The sequence below is a fragment of the Colletotrichum graminicola genome (assembly GCF_000149035.1).
Source record: "Colletotrichum graminicola M1.001 genomic scaffold supercont1.12, whole genome shotgun sequence".
NCBI classification, from domain to species: domain Eukaryota; kingdom Fungi; phylum Ascomycota; class Sordariomycetes; order Glomerellales; family Glomerellaceae; genus Colletotrichum; species Colletotrichum graminicola.
In genome coordinates this window covers 77,229-94,493 of record NW_007361016.1, presented here as the reverse complement: position 1 = coordinate 94,493, position 17,265 = coordinate 77,229, and the positions used below count along the sequence as shown (strand labels likewise).

The 17,265-nt window shown below is 52.7% G+C and overlaps 6 protein-coding genes across 6 annotated transcripts; 2 read left to right on the top strand and 4 right to left on the bottom strand.

Annotated features, from left to right (window-relative positions):
* Nucleotides 1–637: 637 nt before the first annotated feature.
* GLRG_03855 (PAP2 superfamily protein) lies at nucleotides 638–1,972 on the bottom strand (the record flags this gene model as incomplete). The annotated part of the gene is made up of 2 exons (XM_008094540.1): nucleotides 638–1,730; nucleotides 1,785–1,972. The coding sequence occupies 2 exons, from the start codon at nucleotides 1,970–1,972 to the stop codon at nucleotides 638–640; spliced, it is 1,281 nt and encodes a 426-aa protein (XP_008092731.1).
* A 3,853-nt stretch (nucleotides 1,973–5,825) lies between these two features.
* GLRG_03854 (polysaccharide deacetylase) lies at nucleotides 5,826–7,017 on the top strand (the record flags this gene model as incomplete). Its single annotated transcript, XM_008094539.1, has 6 exons — nucleotides 5,826–5,871; nucleotides 6,001–6,292; nucleotides 6,346–6,433; nucleotides 6,487–6,537; nucleotides 6,587–6,647; nucleotides 6,713–7,017. The coding sequence occupies 6 exons, from the start codon at nucleotides 5,826–5,828 to the stop codon at nucleotides 7,015–7,017; spliced, it is 843 nt and encodes a 280-aa protein (XP_008092730.1).
* A 1,386-nt stretch (nucleotides 7,018–8,403) lies between these two features.
* On the bottom strand, nucleotides 8,404–10,098 carry GLRG_03853 (cyclin domain-containing protein; the record flags this gene model as incomplete). The annotated part of the gene is made up of 4 exons (XM_008094538.1): nucleotides 8,404–8,543; nucleotides 8,599–8,737; nucleotides 8,792–10,006; nucleotides 10,090–10,098. 4 exons carry the CDS (start codon nucleotides 10,096–10,098, stop codon nucleotides 8,404–8,406), a joined length of 1,503 nt encoding a protein of 500 aa, XP_008092729.1.
* Nucleotides 10,099–12,095: 1,997 nt separating this feature from the next.
* GLRG_03852 (ribosomal protein L2) lies at nucleotides 12,096–13,407 on the top strand (the record flags this gene model as incomplete). Its single annotated transcript, XM_008094537.1, has 3 exons — nucleotides 12,096–13,083; nucleotides 13,170–13,243; nucleotides 13,303–13,407. The coding sequence occupies 3 exons, from the start codon at nucleotides 12,096–12,098 to the stop codon at nucleotides 13,405–13,407; spliced, it is 1,167 nt and encodes a 388-aa protein (XP_008092728.1).
* Nucleotides 13,408–13,709: 302 nt separating this feature from the next.
* On the bottom strand, nucleotides 13,710–14,087 carry GLRG_03851 (uncharacterized protein; the record flags this gene model as incomplete). Its single annotated transcript, XM_008094536.1, has 1 exon — nucleotides 13,710–14,087. The coding sequence occupies one exon, from the start codon at nucleotides 14,085–14,087 to the stop codon at nucleotides 13,710–13,712; it is 378 nt and encodes a 125-aa protein (XP_008092727.1).
* An 899-nt stretch (nucleotides 14,088–14,986) lies between these two features.
* On the bottom strand, nucleotides 14,987–15,274 carry GLRG_03850 (uncharacterized protein; the record flags this gene model as incomplete). The annotated part of the gene is made up of 1 exon (XM_008094535.1): nucleotides 14,987–15,274. One exon carries the CDS (start codon nucleotides 15,272–15,274, stop codon nucleotides 14,987–14,989), a length of 288 nt encoding a protein of 95 aa, XP_008092726.1.
* Nucleotides 15,275–17,265: the final 1,991 nt, after the last annotated feature.

Genomic DNA, 17,265 nt, shown 5'->3' with positions numbered 1-17,265 from the left:
TCTGCAGACTACGCTGCGCTCTTACCTCATGAACACGCTACTCGTACTGGTCATGATGTCTGCAAGGCATGCTGGTGCCGCAATCTGGCGAGCTCGCAAAGGGAGGCTTGTCTCTTGTCCCGTTGTGACATACGACAGGCAGTAACAAGTCGTCGGTTCGCCTTGCTTTCCTCAGTCTGCTATTTTCTCGCTTTGGTAGACTCGGTCGGGCTTCCGGAATAACGACGTGATGGCTTTCACGATTTCTCCCCTGGTGCTTAATCATGATCGTACGACTTGCAATCAACCGGGATAGCTGACCAGCTTAGCGTGCGTGCTGCCGCATTTCTAGGTCGCCAAACGAACGCCCCACGTTTTATTGCAGATGCGGTTATCATCTAGTAAAATCAAATACTTATCCTGAAGGTTCTTTTAACGCAACGGACGACGTTTGATGCACAAACTGAGGAAGTCGTAACCACAATTCTATTCCGTAACGGTCGTATCTGCGTGCCATGCCTGGCCCCAAAAATAACATTGCCCTAGGCCGCCAATCCTTTACCAGGCGGGTGGTATACCGTAAAACTCCAATCATGCCCAACGTGCCCATTTTGGAAATGCAATGGGTGCTAACCTGACGAACCGTACTATACGGTCATTAGAAACGGGATTCAGGCTCCGCCCCTTCATTGGAGCCGGCCTTGCTGATGTATTGGGTCGATGATGCTTGACCCGCGACCGGTCTGGGCATGTATGCTTCCTCCTCGTCTCCTGCCCTGATAAAGTCGCCCTTCTCGGTCGCATAACTATAGGATCCGACACCAGACCACCAAGCCTTGTCGTGACTTCGAGGACCCCAGGCCCAACCCGCACCCTGGCGGATTGGGAGGTGGTAGTAGCGAAATGCAAAAATGGAGGTGAAGATGCCAATCATATAGCCGAAGAGAATATCGAAACCGTGATGGCGGAAGTCAAACCAGCGAGAGCCAGCAATAAAGATCGATGCGAACCATGGGAGGACCACGATAGTCAGAAGGTAGATGGGAGGGGCGGCGGCTTGGCGACGGACAGCAGTCACAATCTTGTTGTGCTCCGCCAAGTTCCTGGCAGCGCCTGCCGAGTCGGGGTTCAAAGAACCACCTTCGCCAGACAGTACCTCGTAATCGACGCCGGACTTTTGTAGACGAGATGGGAAGGCCGAGTGAGACTCAGCACCGTTGTCCGAAGCTACAAAAGGTACGGTAACGGCGAACTTGCTGGCGAGGAAAAGAGACAAATATATCAAGCCGGCGGCGGCGGAGCTCGAGTGACCGGATGGATAGCTGCGGAAGCCATCATCAAGTGTGTGCGAGTCAGTGTTCTTGCAAATGTTTGCAGATACGAGTTGGCCAAAACCAGTCGTGCCGGTCAAGCCAGTGATGTTGGGAAAAGTGCCGCCAACGATGTAGTCCTGAATGTTGTCCAAGTCGGGCTGGCATCGCGACAGAAGATCGGGCCTCGGCTTTCCAAACATGTTTTTCATGCCGTTTGTGATAAAGAAGGCGCCGACATGGGCGAGGGCGAGACCGAGGTAGCCAACGTGCAACTCCCACAGTTTACGTTTCCAAACGAGCGACTTCGGAGTTCCCCTGGGAACAGTATTTCCGGGAACGAGAGCGAGGCATACGGCGGCAATAATTATGATAGGGACGCCAACTGCGATAATGGCGGCCAGCCACATAGGGACTGTCTCATGTTCTGTGAAGGGGAAGCTGCGGGATGGGGTCAGTGACAAGGCGTATTGGAGGGGGGGCAGCTCGGCTTACGAGATATTGGGGTCAAGAACGGAAAAGGGGCGTTTGTTCGGCTCGACGATTCCCAGTACCGTTGCAATACCTCCAGCGACAGCAAGGATGAACCAGTCAAAGACGTAGGAGCCGATCAGGGAGGGCGTCCAGTGACCGCGGCGTGGGCGTGTAGAGCGCCTTGCATAGGGCGCAGGCGATTCGGGCATTTTGTAATACGATGGCCTCGACGAGGGCGACAGGTTTGCGAGAGGGATGGAGGAGGACATGAGGGGAGAGGATATGAAAGAGAAAGAAGGAAGACAAGTAGCAGCAGGTCATCCAAAAAGAGGGTGGCTTCGAGCTACTTCAGGTGAACGAGCGAGTAAGAGTAAGGGGAAGGAGAAAGAGAGTTTTAGTGTTATGGGGGTGGAATCGGGACCATCTGCACAGACGACGAAGGCCCAGGGCGCGCGGATGCTGTAATGGCCGACCGGGGTGGTGAATACGGATGGCTGAGGTTAGGTAGGTAGTACAGGTAGGTAGGCTGTACCTCGTAGTCGAGGTACTAAAGAGGGTACGTAGCAAGCCTGAGTCGGTGTGAAAAGAAAAGCCGAATAAAAATAGAGAATACAGAAGAAAAGTCAGGAGAAGGTTTTCGAGGATGAAAAGAGACAGAGTTATCGATTGAAAATTGACGGCCGGCCCGCACAGTGGTGGTGGTGGTCAAGTGACAGGTAATTGACAAGCTAGTACCTACGTATGGGTGGACAAGAAGGCGTCGGTGTATGTAGCTGGAATGAAGATGGGTAATAAGGTGCGGGAGACACGGGAGTTGGGACGAAGAAGGAATGGAAATTGGAGCCGTAATGTGCACAAGAGGCAAGAATGAGGCTGGTTGGGTTGGCTGGCACTGAACTCATGCTTTGAGACAGGCAAGGTGACCAATGTAGTAAGCAGTCGCGTGGCAGTGCTGCGCGACGGCGGCGGCGGCGGGGGGCAATGCAGGGCGGAAGATTAATTGGATGCCTCCTTGGTACCGTAAGAGCTTCAGCAACGGCACACACGGCAACACATGAGTTCATCTCAATAAGAGAGAGAGAGAGAGAGAGAGATAGGTTATTGTAATGTGGCGCCTTTTTGCCATAGCCCTATTGCGTGGCAGCGGTGATTGCGCAATATGTCAAATTGCCGTTTTTGGCCACGGTGAGACTCGTTCATCCCGTATGTGTGTGTATACGCGAAACTGGGTAAAAGAATTTGCAGACGATTGGCGGCGGCCCAAGCATCAATAGGTAGATTGAATGAGTGCTTTACAAGACGTGCATGCCAACACATAACGATGCACCATCTAGCTTGCTATGGTGAGTTGGTTGAAAGTTCAGAGCCCCAACGCCACCGCCAATGCTAGAATTTGTCAGTGTTTCTCGCCGTACATCTCTGTTGTCATTAACCCCTAGGGATAGGACAGTTAGCCCAACGGATCAGACGGCATTGTAAAGGAACTACGCCAAGAAAGCCCACATCCATTAATAACCCCCAAACCAAGTGTTTGAGAAACGTCCGCCTTGGGGGAGCCCGTCTCATGTGTAACTCCAACCAACCGTACCATAAGATAGGTAAGCCAGAAAGACACTGGGGGAGGTAGGGAAGTAAAATGGACAAGACCTAGTGTAAATAAAGCAGGATGAGCCCAAATAAACCAAGGTGAGCAAAAAATAATAATTTTGAAAAAAGAAAAAAAAAAAAGAGAGAGAGAGAAAGAAAAAGAGAGAAAGGGAAAAAAAGATAGTTAGATAGACAGAGAGAAGTCGGAAAGAAGAAGACAAAGAATGAAGGAATGCGTGCCATCTCGATGTCAATTGCTGAGGTTACTCCTTCGCCGGTGGCTAACTTGCTGTCGCAGCCCCGTAGAAACCGCCTCAAAGAATACCCCTTGTTGGTCAGCACAGCGTGGCTTAGACCTTGGCTGTGGACCAGTGCTCCAGGGTCACAGCTGATCCTGTCACTCTCTAACTTTGCCAAGGGGCTTCTTCTCGGCTTCCCTAACCCCTTGACGCCGATGACGTCCGCGCTTACAGGGAACACAAGATTGCGCAATGAAACGGCTGTTGATGGTATCCAACTCAGCAAGGCTGCAGCACCAACAGACTTGACTACCAAACCATGGCTGGCCCTCTCTCATGATATATTACCAAGACCTTCCGTCATGTCTCATGAGTCTAAGCGAGCCAATGCGGAGCTGATTGAACGTCGCATTCATGCATGTGTATCCAACTGCGTGCGGATAGCCTCCATCAAAATCAATCCTCCCTTCATTATCACCTTTTAAGCATAAGTCGATCGGACGTTCTTAATATCATCATCGATGTTTCTCCAGATCTTCACTGTTCGCAAACAACAACGAGGTCCTCGCCCTATAAAGCGGCTGGCAGCAGAGGTGTGCGTACCTGCTCGACCGCTATTCGGCTTCTGTGGGAGGGCGCGATGGTTCTACCTAGTCCCCATCTTATCTCTACCCGATCATCATGGCGATGTATGAGGTGGCGGCGCCATCAGAGCCATATTCTTTTGTGCCTCTTTGCTTTCTTGGAATCGTCCGAAGCGGAAAAACATTGGGTAAACGCCAGGCGAAGAAAGGTTCTTGCCTCGAAACCCGGGTCTAACCCCTTGTCCCGCACTACTCAGGGGCTTTAATGGGCTTTGCAGATCTCGGCTTGATTTACGACCATCAGTCAAACGACGCTTACCTCCCGAAGGGTGACTCCCTGAGAACGGAAATGGTTTGTTCTAAATTCCTATTCATGACAATGTCATATCCCCGGCAAAAAATATTCCATGCTCCCAGAGGCATCGCCTATTGGCGATCCGCCAGGACGCACAGCTGAGCCACAAGCTTACCTATATAATTGGGAGTCTCTCCGCACCCATAGGTACGGCGTCTTAGCTTGGAATCTCAACGCCACAGCCAGGCCAAGATAACAAACCCAGGGCTTCAAGTTTCAACTCGTCGTTGGCCCAGCACAACCGACAAGGCATTATCCCTGATAATACTGTCGGCCCCGCATCATCCATCAGCCGGTCAGCTTGTGCTACTGCAACCTTCAGTCCCGGGCCCTTGTGGTGCTTACCTACCGTCACTAGCTACGGCGAGAATTGCATCCCGGAGCGTCAAAGCATCAGTCGGCTATCTTGCCGTTGACCGGGACCCTCATACCATGTCACTTCAACCAATATGTTTCTGCCAAAAGTGATGTCTTAATCAGCATTGATCCCCATTTCCGAGCGGTGACATGGTAGCATTGTTTCCGAGGAACTTGGATCTCGACAGGAAGGCGCACACTGGCTGCATCCCACTTTGCGAAGGAGCACTCAGTTCTCGTCAGAGCCTACACTATCTCACGTCCGTCCGTCGTTCCGTTCATCTCGGCCCGCAGATCGTCGCAACGACATCAGAATTCTCATATTCCCAAGCATAAGGGTTTCCCTCTTAATCGCACCATGATGAAAGATGCCTCCTAGAGCCCTTGCTAACGGTCTCGCGGCTGACCGTTCTGGCGTTCCGCTGCTATCACCATATGCGGGCATGTTTCGATACTTTTAAGACGCCTCCCGCAGCCGCGGTTCTTGGCTCGACCTGACTTGGTATTCCTTCTCCAAGACTTCGTGGTATTCACTCGTTTTTGTAACCGGATCACCCTCGTTCTATCCTGTTTTCTCATCAGCAACCCTGTACGGTCTTCTTTTTATTATCATTCTAACGTCCACTATGCCCGCGGTTGAGTTCATTATGCTTGCCCTCGCCGGCACTGTAGCGGCCTCGCCCTCCTTGCTCCTACCGGGTGTCTCGCCTGATAATACTTGCGGCACGACAGGAAAGGGAGGTAGTCCTTCAGCGTACACATGTCCGACGGACTTGCCTTGCTGCTCGGTCAATGGCTGGTGCGGCTCTGCTGACGAGTACTGCCTGACGTCCAACGGCTGCCAGGCCGGGTTCGGAACGTGTCTGCAGGATGGCAGTCCCGCCAACTGATTCGGGCGCTGATAGTAGTGACTCCGGTACTGCGCTCTGCGGCCCAAACAATGGGGGCACTAGTTGCGCCGCAAATGAATGCTGTTCTGCTGCTGGGTTTGTGACTAGCGCTCGTGGTCGAGTTTTCTCGCTAACATACTGCCAGATACTGTGGTACAACTCCGGGTTAGACAATACTGAGATGCTGGTCACGTTCAAACCCACACCCCGACTGACACGTTGTAGACCACTGTAAAGCTCCAGACTGCTTCTTTCAGTTTGGTCCGGCATGTGATGCCAACAATATCCCGCCGGGACTTAATACCTCTGACATCGCCCGAACCAAGCTTGGCCAGGTCGAGTATGGTGGCCCTGGTGTATACAGCTGCATCAACTCTGGCGATGTTGCCCTGACGTATGACGACGGCCCGGCTTCGTACACTGACGACTTGTTGGATCTACTGAAAAAGTACAAGGCCACGGCGACTTTTGTGATTACGGGCAACAATAATGCTAAGGGCGAGACTGATAACGCGACGTTTCCCTGGGCCAGCACCATCAACTATGCTGCCTAACCTATACAGGCCCTAGTATCATGATTGACTTAGTATCAAATTATAGACGGATGTACACCGATGGCCACCAAATTGCTAGCCACACCTGGTCTCACGCCGACCTGGTTTGTTTCCACACCTCATCTGTTGGCTACTCGATCTAATTGTCCTGTTTTAGTGCAAAATCACCTCGGCTCAGCGCAAGAATAAGATGTATAAGCTAGAAATGGTTTGCTGTGCCGTTCCATCTACTCTGACTTGACCTGACCGCTGCCAAGGCTATTCGCAACATCCTCGGCGTCATCCTTACTTACATGAGGTCAGCCTCTTCCCCTCTGCGTGAGACCAACTCCCTGACATATATCAACTTCCTCCAAAACCCCCCTACTCTTCCTGCACGGCAGAGTGTGGCTGTGAGGATGATATGAGGGAGCTGGGCTACTCGGTCATATATTTTGATCTTGACACGGCCGACTACCTCCATGACAGCCAGACCGAGATCCAGAAGTCCAAGGACATTGTTGACCAGTCCATCAACTCCAAGCTCGCCCCAAGCCATAACTTCCTTGTCATCGGACACGACATCCATCAGCAGACTGTTTACAACCTGACTGAGTACATAGGGCAGGAAGCAGGTCACTATTGGCGAGTGCCTGGGAGATCCCAAAATAACCGGTACCGCACTGACGCCCGTACTACGCTTAGTTGATCCCTCGTAGATTAGTCACATAACTGCGGACACCGATGGTGTTCCCAATAGTATCAATGCAATGTTTATCTTGGTAGAGAACTAGGAACCTGCTTCCAATTAAAACCAAATGTTGATATCTTGCATTGTGTGTGTCTTGTATATAATGCCGTATGCGGTCAAACCAACATAAAGCATGATCTCATGTGTTCACAATGATAACAATAGGCATGGCGTCGACAAACTTAGTCCTTGCCACAGATGGGCTAGTATCTGGGCGACATATTATGATTGCTCAGACGGAAATGAACCTTTCGTTGTTCCTGATCAGAAATCCAATGGCGCAACCTATCAAGATGTGCGCGTATATGTGTGACACCTGCCTTGAAAGTCCTAGGACATTGGTCACCATGCGAGATGAAGCGTTGCCGGGTTGTCGAAAGAAAGACAAATCAATAGACAAAAACAACCGCGGCGCACCGGACCAAGAAAAGTGGACCAGAAAAAACAAACAAGACAGCCGAAACTAACGGACGGACTACGAACTGGTAGTGTCCAGGAGGGTGCGGTAGGGAGGCTCGTGTGAGCACAGCATCATCTGTCCGAGGGCTCCTGCACATAGACGCGTTTTGACTCGAAGTCGTCTGTCCCATATCGCGAAAACAGCTGCGCTGCAAGACCTGTTCAAGATCAATTGACATGCAAGAGGAAAAGTATGTGTCTGAACAAAACGCAATGCAATGTATTTACCCTTCCTTGAACCCTATTCTCCGAACAGATGTATGTACAATTTCTTTTTTTGCACGATTGCCGTTGCCCACGACCCACGACCCCTCCCCTTCCACATAAGTGTGCTCCTTTCCCACGGGGGCCAATCCTCCCCAACGTTCATCACCCAAACGCCCCCGAATTGGAGAGACGATTAGACGAAGAGACTAGAATACGCAAAACTAACGGATCTCATGTCTTGCCAGCCCAGTGGAAGATAGAGTAAACGAACTCCAGCCAAACCGTCCGCTTTCGTGATATCCTTGACCCGACTCCATGCGCCGTTCATGAGACAAGAGCAACAAGGACCCAATGCACTGGAAATATGTATAACCGGCAAAAATAAGCAGCACAAAGCAGCTGCCTGTAATCTGACAACCGAGTCTGGACCATATAATCCAGACAGAAAAAGCAATAGCCTCAACCATCCCCTTCCTCTCGCTAGCCTCCATGAGCTGTCGTGTGAGAACCTGGCGAGTGGGACGATAGGATGATGCAGCACTATGGACGTGCAGGTCGTCGATATATGCATTCGTAACTGTGACCGTAAACGCTGACGCTCATCCAACTACTCTGGCCCAGCATGTTCTGCAACTCTAGAGTATGTTCCAAGACAAGCGCAGTTTGCGCGTGGCGTCTCTAGTAGTCGTCTTGTTCATCATCCTCCTCAGGGTAGTTGTCCTCTTCCCGAGTAGAGATCTGGTCCAAAGAGAGGTGAACGTCGACAATACCGAAATGCTCAGCACTCTTCTTCGCCCATTGGCGCGTAAGGATAGAGGCTGACAAATGTTAGGTTGACAACACATTTAAGTTTAGATTCGCGAAATGATTTACCTTTGAGAAACTTCTTGCTAGCGTATTTCTTGAAGAATGCTTCATGAACGACGGGGCGCGCGAGGTAGTCAACCATGAGACGGACAACGGGCTCAATCTCATCCTCTGTATAGCCAGCGTAGAATGCAATGGTAGTGTCCTGTTCGTTCGTCAGTAAATGCAGTGCCACACTGACTTAACACCCATAACATACCCAATCGCCGCGATCCAGAATGAGACGGGCCAGGTACATAGCACCAGCCGCAACATGGCTGGGGCGGTACGACATGAATCTATGATCGAGGAGGCTGATCTCCATCAGGTACTTGCCGATGGTACGGCACTGAATGTCGTAGTTGTCGGCCTTGCTGATGCGGCGAAGGAAGTTCATGGGGTTGGGGTAGCTCAGGTCGTAGTTCAAGGTTCCCAGGACAAAGCGCTCTGCACTAAGGATCTCGGCCTCGGTGAAGCCATCGTCGGCGACGTGACGAAAGTTGGCGACATGAGGCGATAGAACCTCTTCGTACTTGGATGCGATGAACATAGCGGTGATTCCAACAAGCTGCAGGCGGTCGAGCTGGACAACCTTCTCCGAGAGGAAGCGGTCGATGATGTTGATGGCCAAGAAAAGAGTCTCTGGGAGGAGGTGAAAGCGAGTGTGCACTTCAATCAGCCAGTCAACCAGTATTCCACGCGTCTTCCACTCTAAATCGTCCTGGTGCTCCATGTAGTTAGGGTTGGGGATGGAGTTACACTCCAGATCGCGAAGGTATTCGAATATCTCGTTAGCATATTCGGCCACCATCAACGGATCGTCAAGATCCTCCTCATCCAGGTTCCTAACGCCGCGCGGGTAAATGTCATGCTTTTCGACGCCGGAAGGCACAGACTCGACAGGAGTATTGGACACAACGGGCTCAGGCTCAGGCTTGGTTCGACGCTTCTCAGCTGGCTGGGTAGATTGGTGTTTCTTGCGCAGGGGCTCGCCTTCTGCAAGGAGGTTGTTGTCCTTGGTAGAGATCGTGTTCGTTGGGGGGTTGAGTGGCTTCCTCTTGGGGATCGCGCCGGATCCCGAGCCGGGTGCCTTCTTCTCTTTGGGCACAGTATTTCTGCTAGTGGCGGTGCTGCTGGACTTCTTCGTGATGCCAGTAGGTTGAGCGGCCTTGGAGACGAGACCGCTCTTGCTCGTAGCCTTCTTCCCGGTGATTGTCTCTTTGTTGTTGACGTTGCTGACATCGCCAAGGGCGGCGCGCTTTCGCCCTGCCGGGATCGCGTTGACTGCAGACTTCTTTGTGGCGAGAGCCGTCTTTCCAGGAGCAACAAGCTCATCGACGTTGAGCGCGGCTGCTTTGGCGCGCGTCATGCGCATTGATCCACTGTTCTCGTCATTCTCGTTTGACACGATACGTGCACGCGTCGGGCGGGTAGGCTGCAGGCCTTTGTAAGCAGCCTGTCGACGCGACGGGACACGGCAGAGAGGTCCATGAGGTATTCAAACAGAGGAGCACTTACTTGTGGCATCTTGTATACCAATTATGTGAGGTTAGGTATTGGGGATGTAGAATCTAGGAGGACAAGGTCAGCATTTAGACGCGTCGAGGATGAAGCGCCACTGCGGTAGAGACGAAGTAATGAAAAAGGGAGTGCCACAAAGGCGTTTAGCATATACCAGGCTGGTTGCTTGGGAAAAGAAGAGATCAAAAATGGAACGGAAGTCGAGACGCGTGCGTACCTTGGGAATGATGATGACGGGCGACTCGAACGCAGGCAAGTTGTTTGCTCAGGTTCGACGCCAAAACACGGGTAAGGGTCTGGAGAAGGAGAAGACGGGGTAGAGTTAGTCGCGTTGCCGGGGCCAATTGGCATAGGTGTCTAGCCTCGTAGGATGGCGGAGAGCAGAGGGTATCGTGGAGGAAGAGATAGGGGAATTAGGAAACTGGGAATTGAGGAAAAACGAGATTGTTTATGTGGGAAGAGAAGGTGCAAGGACAATGTGTGATGTGTTTTGCTGAGGTAGTGGGAACCAGAGGACGTGATGTGGTATGGAGTGGGTGGGTATTGTGAACTGGGGCACTGATGGGGGGTACGTACCGTTTTTCTCAAGTCGCGGTTTGCTCGTGGTGGCCCTGGTCTGGTCTGGATTTGGTCACCACAGTAGCGCACGTCGGCGGCCCCTGTAGTAAGGGTAAAAGGTTGGTAGGTGTGTGCGGTTGCAGTATACGCGAAGGTCGGACAGGGAGTGGTTTCTTGTCTCTCGCTAAAGGAAAGTCGCGCGCGTCAGGTGTCGGTGTCTTTGTCGTGACGGGATGAAGGAGGGCCCTGTTTAGTTGCAGCTTGGACGGCAATTTTCACACGAGGGCGCGTTCTGGTTCTCTTTGTGTTTGTGAAAGGTCGAGGGAGAGAGAAGACCTGAAGATATACAGCTGGAACAGACAGACGTAGTGAATGGTGAATGGTAGATGGTGAATTGGGGGATCCTGATATTGGATTGATGTGGCGGGTGGCACGCAGGATCTGGAGGTGCCGAAAGATGACGAACGGTTGTTGCAGCCGGATGAGATCAGAGCGCTACAAGGCAAGGTGCGTAACTCTGAGGGTAAGGGGACAGGAACTGTCGTATATGGGTTGGAGGTGACGATGAGGAAGCTCGTTGCTGGTGGAAACAAGAGGTTAAGCTAAGTATCGTTTTTGCGAGAAGATGTGCCTCTATCGATGGTCTGTTGTGTGCGGCTTGGGTAAACTTGAGGATGCCTTAAATGAAGTGCAGCAGGAACGGTCTACAAGGCTTGGAGATGCTGGTCGCTTATGAGGGAAGACGAGGGTCGTGGCAGGTCGTGGGCGCGGTCGTGGCCAAGCGAGAGGAGGTACGCGATTGCCCTGGCTGCACGCGAAGAAAGCTGTGAGGTCCGATGGGGAACACTGTGAAAAAGAGCTGGAAAATGGAGCATTAACCCGGCCACAATAGCAATCAACAGTAGCAACCGCGGGGCAACTGTTCCATCATTGGCTGGTTGGCTAACCACGTCTCCACCAGTCCCGTCATTTCCGTCACGCTTCCCTGAGGCCGGACGTGTCGAGGCGTCTGAGGCTCAACTGGCATTTGGAGCCATATGGGATCCACTGTCCAGACCGCGCCTGTGGCTGAAAATGATGAAGGGGGTCAAGGTACGTACCGAGTCGCGACCCAATTCCGTCGGCGTCGGCAGAATAATTATTTCCCAAAGCTCGAAATCTGCACTGGGCTAATCCCATCCAACCTGGGTTTGAAGCCATCCCGACCACGAATAGGGATCACTCATCGAGGACCACACGGCAATTGTGGCCCCCAGTCCCAAGTACTAGGTGCTAAGCTCAATTGACGAGTCCGACATCCTTCTCCTGTCGCCATTCCCTGGTGTCGCCACCCCTAAAAAACCCGCCGCCGAGTTCTCCCTCTCCCGCGCCATGTCGCGCTGACTGGCTGGCCTCTCCTCACCTTGATCAACTCATTCGAGCCTCGAAAACGCACCACTCCCGACATGTCGCAACAGCGGATGCTGATGTCGGCCCAGAGGAGCTGCGCAAGCGTTCTGGGCTCGGCTGCTCTTCGTGGGCTCGTTATCAGACAATACGCTACTGCCACCAGAAAGTCTGCTGCAAAGGCTGCTTCTGAGAAGTCGGCATCCACGGCTAGCGAATTCGCAGCACCCGGGTCCGCCCCAACCCAAAGCAATGACTCCGTCATCATGCGCACGTATAAGCCCCGAACTCCCGGTGTCCGCCATCTCAAGCGCCCCATCAACGACCACCTGTGGAAGGGCCGCCCCTTTCTGCCATTGACCTTTCCCAAGAAGGGTCACGGCAAGGGTGGCCGTAACTCCTCTGGAAAGATTACCGTCAGACATCGCGGAGGAGGTGCCAAGAGGAGAATACGAACCGTCGATTTTGACCGCTGGCAACCCGGCCCGCATCTGGTCGACCGCATTGAGTATGACCCGGGTCGCAGTGCCCACATTGCGCTGCTTACGAACAAGTCTTCCGGGCGCAAGAGCTACATTGTCGCTGCCGAGGGCATGCGTGCTGGCGACGTCGTTCACAGCTATCGTTCAGGCATTCCCAAGGACCTGCTCGACAGCATGGGCGGTGTTGTCGACCCCGGTATTCTGGCTGCCAAGACTGCCTGGAGAGGCAATTGTCTGCCAATGCACATGATCCCGATCGGCACCGTTGTCTTCAACGTCGGCTCAAGAGCCAAGGGTGGCGCTGTATTTTGCCGGAGTGCTGGCACCTATGCCATCGTTGTCTCCAAAGAGGAAGAGACGAGAGATGACGGAACCAAGGTCATGACAGGCAAATACGTCAACGTCCGTCTCCAGAGCGGTGAGATCCGCAGAGTCAGCAAGGACGCATGCGCAACCATCGGAGTTGCCAGCAACCCGCACCACCAGTACAGGCAGTTGGGTAAGGCTGGAAGAAGCAGATGGCTGAACATTCGCCCAACCGTTCGTGGTCTTGCCATGAACTCCGGTATGTGATCTCTCACCACCCGCAACTTTCGTTATGCTCGGAGAATGTTATGCTTGGGAAACATTGCGCTAACCAACACTGTTCAGTCGACCATCCTCACGGCGGTGGACGGGGTAAGTCCAAGGGTAACCGCCACCCGACCAGTCCTTGGGGCACCCCGGTAAGTCATGGAGAACATACTATTCGAATCGGAACGTTACTAAGCCAGATACTCTATAGGCCAAGGGAGGTTTCAAGACCCGCCGCAAGCACAACTTCAACAAGTGGGTTGTCGAGCCCAGAGTACGCAACATGGGCCGGAGGAGAGACAAGAGCACCTCTTAAACTGCTGGCGCATATCGACTGTAGACGACGGTGAAGAGTACCAAAAAAAAAAAGACCCATCCGTATCGAGTGTAGGGAGAAAGTAGAAGCTTGCTATACCTGTTGTAAATGTATGCCATAGTATCTGTATCATAGAGCTGTTTGCGTTGGGCTGTTGGGAGATGGCACAGCTCTGCCAAGATGCCACAAACTGAAGTCACTGACACCTTCTTCTACTTAAGTGTATCTCCTCTTATCTTTTGCCAGTTTGCGCACCAGACCATGCAATCAATCACTTGCGCTGACGCGAGCACAAGGGAAGCTCACCCACATATCTCGGTTCCGTCGTGGTCGCCGCCGCTGTTATTCTCTGGTTGTCGATTCTCTCGACTGGACCGTTCTTCGTCCTCTCCCTCACTATTGGTCTTTGCCTCGTGCTTCCGTTTTCTCCAGGCCACTAGCCCACCCTTGAACGCCTCCTTAGTTGCCTTCTCCTGTGCCTTGAGTTCAGCCATGGCCTGTTTCTTGGCTTCTTTGAACTCTTTCTCTTCGGCCTTGGCCTCCCGCTCTACTTTGACACGCTCACCTGCCATGAGTAGGAAGCGGTCCCACGTCGGTGGCGGGGAGAGAATGTTTCCGCCAACCATCAGCCACAACATTTCCGGGATGGGGTCTCTCCCGGAGATGATGTGATTGGGCATCTTGCCTTCGTGGGTTATATGTGTGTTATTCAATTGGATTGCTTTACCACTGTAAGCGCGTTAGGGAGTTGACTGAGGGAAACAATCGAAGCCTGCAGCAGGTTGACGCTGTGCCGATGGACGTTTGTGAGTCAAGAACTGTCATGCGTTGCCGGGGTTAACGTGGAGGCGCGAATGTTACCTTCGTGGCGTTTTCGGTTGAACTGTTAGGGCCAAGGGCTCTTGTTTGGTTGCCGTCGACTGTTCCATTGCGGTCAGAATGCTCAGCCAACGAGTGGCTTTTGAAGCCGGAGTGACAAATATGCCAGCCAAGTTGTGTGATTCAGAATGGGGTTGGCAAAGGGTCTACTCAACACAACAGTTCCTTGCAGTCAACCTTGTCCTGCCTGAAGTAACTGGTAATGAGCCCATAGGTGAGTTACACCATTACCCACATTCACAGGCGTCATCTTATCTTACAAGTGTTGTACATGACTTTGCTCATAATTGCCTTGAATTGAAGATGATGGGGGGGAGGTCAAGAGCGAGATAGTATGGTTGTTGGGCCGAATTCTCTCAGTCACAGGTTGGCGAATCGTAACATTGGCATAAACATTGCCCCCGATGGGCAGGTTGTTTGATTTTCCCCCACTCTCTCACACCTACTACGTTCTCTCTCTCAATGCGCCTGTTCTAGGCCGTTAACCAACATTCCCGGCTCCAATCGACCGGCTCCGAATTCAAACCGCAACTCCAAGATACGCCGCTTGTGTCTGTTGCCAAGCAATCCCGTTCGAAACCCATTCTATTCCAAGACCAAAAACCCAAGAGGTCGCAGACTCATAACCATGATCCATATTCGTATCCCTTCGTACCCCCCCCCCCCCCCACTCGTGACACATGCCCAAGAATATGGGTGCTTACAGTGATCCGATGCGCTCCTCAACGCTGCCGAAGTAGACGACAGGACGCGGCTCGAGTATGCTGAGCTCACTCCCAAAGCTCTTGCGCTCTTCTTCGAGGTCAAGCATCGAGGGCTGACTAAAGACGATGCTGTTGATAGTGCTCACAGGAGACGAAGCGGTGGTGGTGTAAGAGCCCCGGTCGCTGCTGGCACGGGAAGAAGCGGATGATGAGCGGCGGAAGGTGGTGCGCAGTGTGCTCGGGGAAAAGCGGGAGGTGATGGATTGGAAGCGGGAGGACTGCATGACGGGCAAGTTGATGTTCGAAGTTATTGGCTTGTTGGTGATTTGCGGATGAAAAGCTGGCGAGTCTCGGTATTGTCGTACGAAGAGAGAGAAAGAGAGAGGGAAAGGAACAATTCGTCTGGTGAGGGGACGCCTGGAGATGTTCTTGTGGATGTTTTGCAATTATATGGAGAGGCGCAGCCTACGTTGAAAAGTTGGACGAACGAATGACGATAACCGAAACAGTTATACAGGTAGGACAGCTGGTTCCACGAAAGGAGCACGGAATGAACAGAAGTCAACCACCTGGGCAGGCCGAGTCCAATGCGAAGAAGTTGGGTAACAGAAATGAGGGTGAGCGGATTCAAGTCGGGTGTGCGAGAGGGAGTAAGGGGTGGGAATGGGGTTGGATTATATCAACAAGCCTCAGAGAGATGCGGAGGTTCGAGGGAGAGAGGATGGAGGAGCTAGCCAGTAGTGTAGAGTGTAGCGCACCAGCAGCAACAGTAGTGTATAGGTGGCAAGCAGCAAGTGAGTATCGGTAATCGGCAGTGACGAACGAATAATCAGAACCCACCCTGGTAAGGAATTAATCGCAGGCGAAGCGAGGTGGCAGAGAGGGAACAAGGGGGTGCGGGAAGTGGACGAAAAGAGTAAGGAATGGGCGAGGAGGAGGAGGACAGGGAGTGAGGATGGTTGCAGGAGGGTGGGTTAAGAGGCAGTATGGAGAAGCGGGTTCGTAGTTCAGGGGTGTGACGCAGAGGGCATCAATGCGAGCCCTCAGGACGCGCTGCCTCTTTGAGGGTAACGAGCGATGCGGCGGCGGAGGAGGAGGAGACAGCCTCGAGACGGACTGATAGAACACCTAGCAGGGGCGGGCGTCAATACCTGTGAAGCAAATGGCAAATTCCGAGGTACCGCCTTGTCACCGTACCTCAGTGTTGTTCAGACGACGCAGGAGTTTTGCTCTTTGCCCAAAGCGGGTGTCTCTTCCATAACGGAAGATGAGGTAAAAGATACTTGGCCGTCTGCTACGAGCGATCGAGACAAGATCGGGAAGAGGTGATGATACCTGCGCCTGATTGTGAGAGGCTCCAAGGAAGGGAAAGATGGAGAGATTTGATGAGGAGGGGGGGGGGGGGGCGTCCAGTCCGTCCATTCCTCGACCTCCCCTGTCACTTGCTGGAACTTGACCGCTTACCTATTCTCGCTGCCTTGGTAACGTGATGGCTTCTTTCTTTCACGTATTGCTACTGTGGCGGAGGAGGTTCAAAGACGCATTAGACGACAGAAACACGAAATCGCCGACGGTACTACTGAAGAGAGAGGGGAGAGTGAGGGAATAGCGAGAGGTGTTCAGGAGTCGTTGGTGCAGGGCAGTCTGAGGTGTGTAGCAGCCTCAAGCTCCGGCAGCCCACAAAACAGGCTACATTGTGTGATCGTCGCTAGGGTGGAGGGGGGGAGCGAAGAGAGGCAGTGACGAGACAAGTGATGGGTTTCTCTGGAGGTATCCTTAAAGGCACAGTTCCTGCAGGGAAATGGCGCAGAAGACTTGTCTGCCAAAAGGCTATTGACGCACAGAACTGGCCTGCCATTCGTTCATCTCGATGCACATACGGAAAGTAGCTACAGAATCTACCGTTCATCGTGCCTGTCTACTTAGGTAGGCTGGTAGGTCATGTACCTACCTACCTCAGGCATCTACCGCTTAGGTGGATGTCTTATTGGGGCACTTACTAAGGTACCTTAGGTGACTGGCTGTCAGGGGCTATGGCCAACCGCAGAGGGAGCGATGGGCCGGCCCTACGCACTACTTCATAAGCGACGCGAACAAAAGAAGGCGCACGTTTCAAGTGCACCCATCAACGAAATTGCCGATGTCATGCTCCATGGTTGGCGCTGACGGCTCTGCCGAGCGTTCGGCCTGGGGACAAGTGGGCGCTTCACTATTTACTTCATCCCATGTCTGCGGTTGAGCTCTCCCACCGACCCTCGGTGGAGCAAACCTGCGC